The following is a 4,515-nucleotide window of genomic DNA, read 5'->3' on the forward strand; positions in this document are numbered from 1 at the left end:
CTCGGATCCTGGCACAGAATGAGGCAAGAGGATTTCCTGATATGCTTGGAAGCATCGACTGCATGCATTGGGCATGGAAGAACTGCCCGTTTGCTTGGCAGGGGATGTACAAAGGTGCCAAAGGAGCATGCAGTGTGATACTTGAGGCAGTGGCCACACACGACCTCTGGATTTGGCACGCTTTCTTTGGTATGCCAGGAACTCATAATGACATCAACGTGCTGCAGTGCTCTCTTGTTTTTGCCAAGCTCGTTGAGGGCCATTCTCCTCCGGTGAACTTTGAGATCAATGGGTACCAATACAACAAGTGGTACTACCTGGCAGATGGCATCTATCCGAGATGGTCAACATTTGTGAAGACTATCTCAAGCCCTGTGCCAGGAGGCAAGAACTCCCACTTTTCGAAGGTTCAGGAGGCTTGCAGGGAGGATGTCGAGCGAGCATTTGGCGTGCTCCAATCTCGATTTGCTGTTGTCCGATACCCCGCTAAGACTTGGTCGAAAGATCAAATGTGGGAGATCATGACTTGTTGTGTCATTTTGCACAACATGATTATTGAGAGCGAGCAGGAAGAGCCAGTGTTTGACACTGAACCATATTACAGGCATGGTCCTCTTGCCCAAGTGGATCACCAGCTCCCTGCAACATGGACGGCCTTCCTCAACATGCGCCAGGAGATCCGAGAGCCACAGGTGCATCATCAGTTGCAGCGGGATCTAGTGGAGCACCTATGGAGGCTCAAAGGCAACGCCTAGCTGGACGTGCAATGAAATATGAGTGTTTTTATTATTTGTGATGATTTTATTGATGATTTTATTTGAATGAGCGCCGAAACACGCCGAACGTCGACCGTTTTGCGCCGGAAATTGGGCCAATCCAGGGCCGAAAATGAGCTGAAAGCGCCGATACTGGGCCGATATCGACGCCTGGGGGCGACCTGGGGGGCGGCGGCTGGGAACGCACTAGCACCCAAGCCTAAAATAGCGCCGGCTCGCCCCCAAGCGGTGGTTTTCGGCGCGTCTTTGGGGGCGCAACGGCTGGAGATGCTCTTAGTTTCATCCCCAGCTCGCTTAATCTCTATGGATCACAACAGTGAGCTGCTGTAGTAAAGAACAGGCACAAGAGGCTGACCTATTTCCAGCACTTCGTATGCCTCCCGAGCGCAAGCGCCTGAAAAACCTCAGCGCCTTAAAGCAGTGCTTGGCTTATCCACCAGAGGATGCAGATCTGCCCTGCATAGACAACAAACCAGCACAGGAACAAATCCATTTCTTATCAAAACACGCCTTGTTTCTAGTTTTCCAAAGAGCGCAGCTGCCACTCCGGTGATCTGCATGTTACTATTGGGAAAATCCATCGAAAATATTGGGAAACGAACCCATGCCTAACGTTTGCCCCAATAGCCAAGCTAACCATGTATAGCGATGCACATTCATTCAGTCCCTAAGTGCGCTACTGGCTATTCACATCAGCAAGTTAATACTTCCATTTTCAGGGCATTCACAAAAAAAAGGTCACATCTTCTGTTGCAAAACAGGTTCATGAGCACTTCCACGTTACCTTCATGCAATTAACTCAGAATGCGATAAATCAAGAGACAAGATAAGTGTTTGCTTTCCTTCCCTGTAACTTCACACTTATATTTCAGACAAAGACAGAGCTTGAATTAATTATAAATATCATTTTATACAATGAGACTCCCAGCAGAGCGGACGACAACGACATCCTCCAAATCTCCTAATCACAGGATTTCCTTGGTCTTTGCAAAATTTGGTAACACATCAGATAATCGGAATTGAGGGAGTAGTTCCAAACTTCCAATTCTACGTTCATCATAATGAGGCTCTATGACGTTGGTATACCATATGGAGTTTCAATTTCATATGAGAGATTGGACAGTGGTGTAATACCATATGGTCCAACAGGCAGGCTAGACGTCCCCCACTGTATGAATGTTTTCAGGAAAGTTATATATTAATGGTGACAATAATCTGACACTATATATCGATTGTCTCTCAATAACATCCTGAATTTTCCATACCTGTTTGAAGAGGCAATATTGTCATCAGAAATGATGGAAGCAAAATGACTAACCAATACCTTCATATGAAATCAGAAATCCAGAAGGTTTACCTCCACAGGATAATAGTACAATGAACTCTTCAGAACCATTCAACTATTTCCCTGGTCAACCAAATTTGTGCTCATCAAAGAATGTTCCCCGTCATATGAATAACATGCTAAGTTGCTATTATTACATCAGTATCATCTCCATCGGGTGTGCTTTCAGCAGGGTGACGAACTCTTTGGCAATCCTCAGGCGGCAGCCGTCCAAACCGAGCCATTTTCTCAGTTAACCCGGCAATAGATTCTTCCTGTTTGGCAAGCTGCATAAGTATCTTGATTCTTCTAAATGAAACACTGCTGGGTTTCTGCCCCAAATCAGTAATTTGATGGAAGCACCTCTCAGCCTCCTCCAGCTTCCCCTCATCACATAACAGGTCAAACAAAACATCTGACACCAAGGTGAATGACCCAAACCCGTTCTCGATCATATCTCCCCACAGCTCTAGTGCTTCTGCCACCTTACCATGCCGATGACATAACCTGATGATAAACATACAAGACTGTGTGTTGGGGAAACATCTTTCAGACCGCATTCTCTCATACAACAGCCACGCGCTACCAATATCATACGCCCAGTAATAGAACCGGAAGAAAAGGTTATACGTCGTGGCATTCGGCATCAGCCCCCTTGAGGCCATTTCGTCCATCAATGCAAACGCATCACCAAGCCTCTTTGCTATAACAAAGTTCCGTATAGTGGCATTGTACGCCGCCACATCCGGGTGACATCCGAGCTCACGCATCTCCTTCAGCAGGTCTCTAGCCTTGTCAGGCTGGCCAACCAGTCCCAATCCGCCAATCAAACTCGTATAGGTGATCACATCGGGGGCAATTTCATTCCCCCGCATTTCATCGAGCAGCTTATAGGCCTTCTCCACGCCTCGGTTCTTGCAGTGGCAATCAATCAAAGAGTTGTAGGTGACCAAGTCAGGATCAATGCCGTGCTCTCGCATCTCTGCGAAGAACGCATCGGCATCCTCCGAAGACTTCCACCCGGAGAGCAGGATGTTGAAGGTATGGCGGTTCACCTGGAACTCGTGCTTGTGCGCGTGGTAGACGTTGCGCGCGTCGGACATGCTCTTCTCCTGGCAGAGCGTGCGGAGCAGCGCGTTGAAGAGGTCGGCCGACTCGCTGCTCTCGCGGCCGCGGAAGAGCCGCAAGAGGCGGCGGAAGGAGGCGACGGTCTCGCGGACGGAGCAGATCTTGGCGACGCGGCCGAGGACGACCATGGCGGTGCGCGCGGTGATGGCGTCGGGGCAGAGGCGGTGGACGGACTGGACGAGGTCCCACATGTGGGAGAAGCGGCGGGCGCGGCCGAGCACGTAGAGGGCCGTGTCGAGCGCGAAGGGGGAGGGCGCGACGCCGCAGCGGTCGGCGGCGAGCGAGAGGAGCGAGAGCGCGCGGAGCGGGTCGCCGTGGGCGAAGCGGAAGCGGCGGAGGACGAGATCGAGGAGCGGCGCCGAGAGCGGGACGGCGGAGGCGGAGAGCGCGGACTCCATGGCCGACGGCGTGGGCGCGGCCGTCACGATGTGGTAGACCGAGTCGGCGTCGGCCTCGGAGGCCGTGGCCTCGCCGGCGGCGGGGGCCGCGGGCAGCAGGGACGGCGGCAGCCTGCGGGGCGAGGAGATGTACTGGAACACCCGCCTCGCCGGCTTGGGCGGCATCTCTGGGAGGTGGGCGGCGCTTGTCGGAGGTTTTGGGGAGGGTTTTGGCGGCGTCGGCGCGGAGCGAGCGGCATGGAGGCTGCAGCCTGCAGCTTGGAAGGGGAATGCAAAGAGGGATCGTGCAATGCGGTCGCAGCAGGAGCGGGCCGGCACTGTTGGGCCGGCTCGAACAGTATTGGGCTAGAGTGGAATCTGAGAATTCGCTGTTGTACTCATGAGAGTCCACTACATTTGTGCCACTCTCAGCCCCTCACTTGGGCCATTAGACTTTGTCTCAAAATAACAAATTGGGCCATTGGGCTACGAGCACCAGTATCTTGCTAACATTCCCTAACTAGATGCACACTTGTTGCTAAAAAAAAACTAGATGCACGCTTTACTAAAAAAAAACTAGATGCACACAAAAAAAAATGCTAACATTCCCTAACAGAAAAGGCTGACGCTACGTGGCCACAAGCTGGTTTGGAACTGAGAATTTACTCTTGCTCCAATTTTTCGCTATAAGCGATTAATAGGAAATTCATGATCCATTGCTATGTGCCTAATAAACAAAAGGTGTGGATAGATCTTAGTTGATTATGACTTAACTAAGTCTTAATCAAGTGATATAGTATAAAAAGAAGAAAAATCTGAAAAGAAATTTTTTGTATAAATCTTCATGCAAAATCAAAGGACTATAGCATCGACTGAGACATAACAAAGTCTCAGTCGATTGAGCCTTAGA

At 50.5% G+C, this 4,515-nt stretch overlaps 1 protein-coding gene across 1 annotated transcript; it reads right to left on the bottom strand.

Annotated features, from left to right (window-relative positions):
- Positions 1 to 1,489: 1,489 nt before the first annotated feature.
- On the bottom strand, positions 1,490 to 3,857 carry LOC119284861 (putative pentatricopeptide repeat-containing protein At1g02420). Its single transcript, XM_037564029.1, has 2 exons — positions 2,134 to 3,857; positions 1,490 to 2,041 (listed from the first exon to the last, which is right to left on the bottom strand). Exon 1 carries the CDS (start codon positions 3,789 to 3,791, stop codon positions 2,241 to 2,243), a length of 1,551 nt encoding a protein of 516 aa, XP_037419926.1. The 5' UTR covers positions 3,792 to 3,857; the 3' UTR covers positions 1,490 to 2,041; positions 2,134 to 2,240.
- Positions 3,858 to 4,515: the final 658 nt, after the last annotated feature.

Source organism: Triticum dicoccoides, chromosome 4A, assembly GCF_002162155.2.
Source record: "Triticum dicoccoides isolate Atlit2015 ecotype Zavitan chromosome 4A, WEW_v2.0, whole genome shotgun sequence".
Taxonomy (NCBI): Eukaryota; Viridiplantae; Streptophyta; class Magnoliopsida; order Poales; family Poaceae; genus Triticum; species Triticum dicoccoides.

Coding starts and splice junctions, on each gene's coding strand:
- LOC119284861 (XM_037564029.1), bottom strand. CDS start 3,791: ATGCCGCCCAAGCCGGCGAGGCGGGTGTTCCAGTACATCTCCTCGCCC.